Consider the following 756-nt stretch of genomic DNA (forward strand, 5'->3'; position numbering starts at 1 on the left):
CCAAATCATGTGATGGCGTGGATGTCGGTGTTGGGGGCTGTTGTGGTGGCTGACGCAGCTGACGTTGCTGAATTTGCAGCGGTTGATGCTGAAGTTGTTGTTGTTGCGCTGTCACCGTTGGGCTGGACGCMATGGGTGACGAAATGTGCGCTTGAGACATAGACGGCTGCGTTATCGGCAGCTGTGCTTCACGCTGCGTTAACTGCTGCCGTTGTTGTTGATGATGCTGTTGTAGTAATGGCTGTTGCTGCGGTTGTGTCTGCGACGGAGGTTGCGACTGTGACTGAATCGCTGTCTGCGTTTGTGTTAGGATCTRGGTAGGCGTTGATGTCGGCAGTGGCTGTGACCCCAATTGTGAAATCTGTTGTTGTTGTAGTCTTGGCTTGAAACTAGCTGATGCATCTTGTGTCACAAACGGATCGCCTCGCAACTGGTGGTTGTACTTCTGTTGATATGGTTGATGCATTTGTTGTTGAGGCGTTGTTGGATGATGTGGTGACGATTGTGGTTGATGGCTTTTCGACTGCTGTTGCCGCATAATCTGTTGATGGGGCGATTGTTGTGCCTGTTGTGTAAATAKGAAATTAGTATAATTTTGACTACAAAAATGGTTTTGTGTTTGTTGTTYAGCTAGTGMTGATTTTGTCCGTTGACATTACCATTTATCTTCGTTTCTTCGGAGGGAACGGAACCTGTTAAGATCCAACCAAACACTGTACGTTGTGTAACAAGTGATCCGAAGATTTTCGAATTTAC

At 47.1% G+C, this 756-nt stretch overlaps 1 protein-coding gene across 1 annotated transcript in view; it reads right to left on the bottom strand.

Moving 5' to 3' along the window:
* Positions 1-565, bottom strand: part of LOC108974860 (probable basic-leucine zipper transcription factor Q) — a gene marked incomplete at its 5' end in the record, with an annotated part of 6,024 nt that extends 5,459 nt beyond the window's left edge. Inside the window, one exon of the mRNA XM_018942956.1 lies at positions 64-565. Coding sequence (XP_018798501.1) covers positions 64-565 — 502 coding nt within the window. The remainder of the gene's footprint in view (positions 1-63) is intronic.
* Positions 566-756: the final 191 nt, after the last annotated feature.

Source organism: Bactrocera latifrons, unplaced genomic scaffold, assembly GCF_001853355.1.
Source record: "Bactrocera latifrons isolate USDA-ARS-PBARC rearing strain unplaced genomic scaffold, ASM185335v1 scaffold_593, whole genome shotgun sequence".
Taxonomy (NCBI): domain Eukaryota; kingdom Metazoa; phylum Arthropoda; class Insecta; order Diptera; family Tephritidae; genus Bactrocera; species Bactrocera latifrons.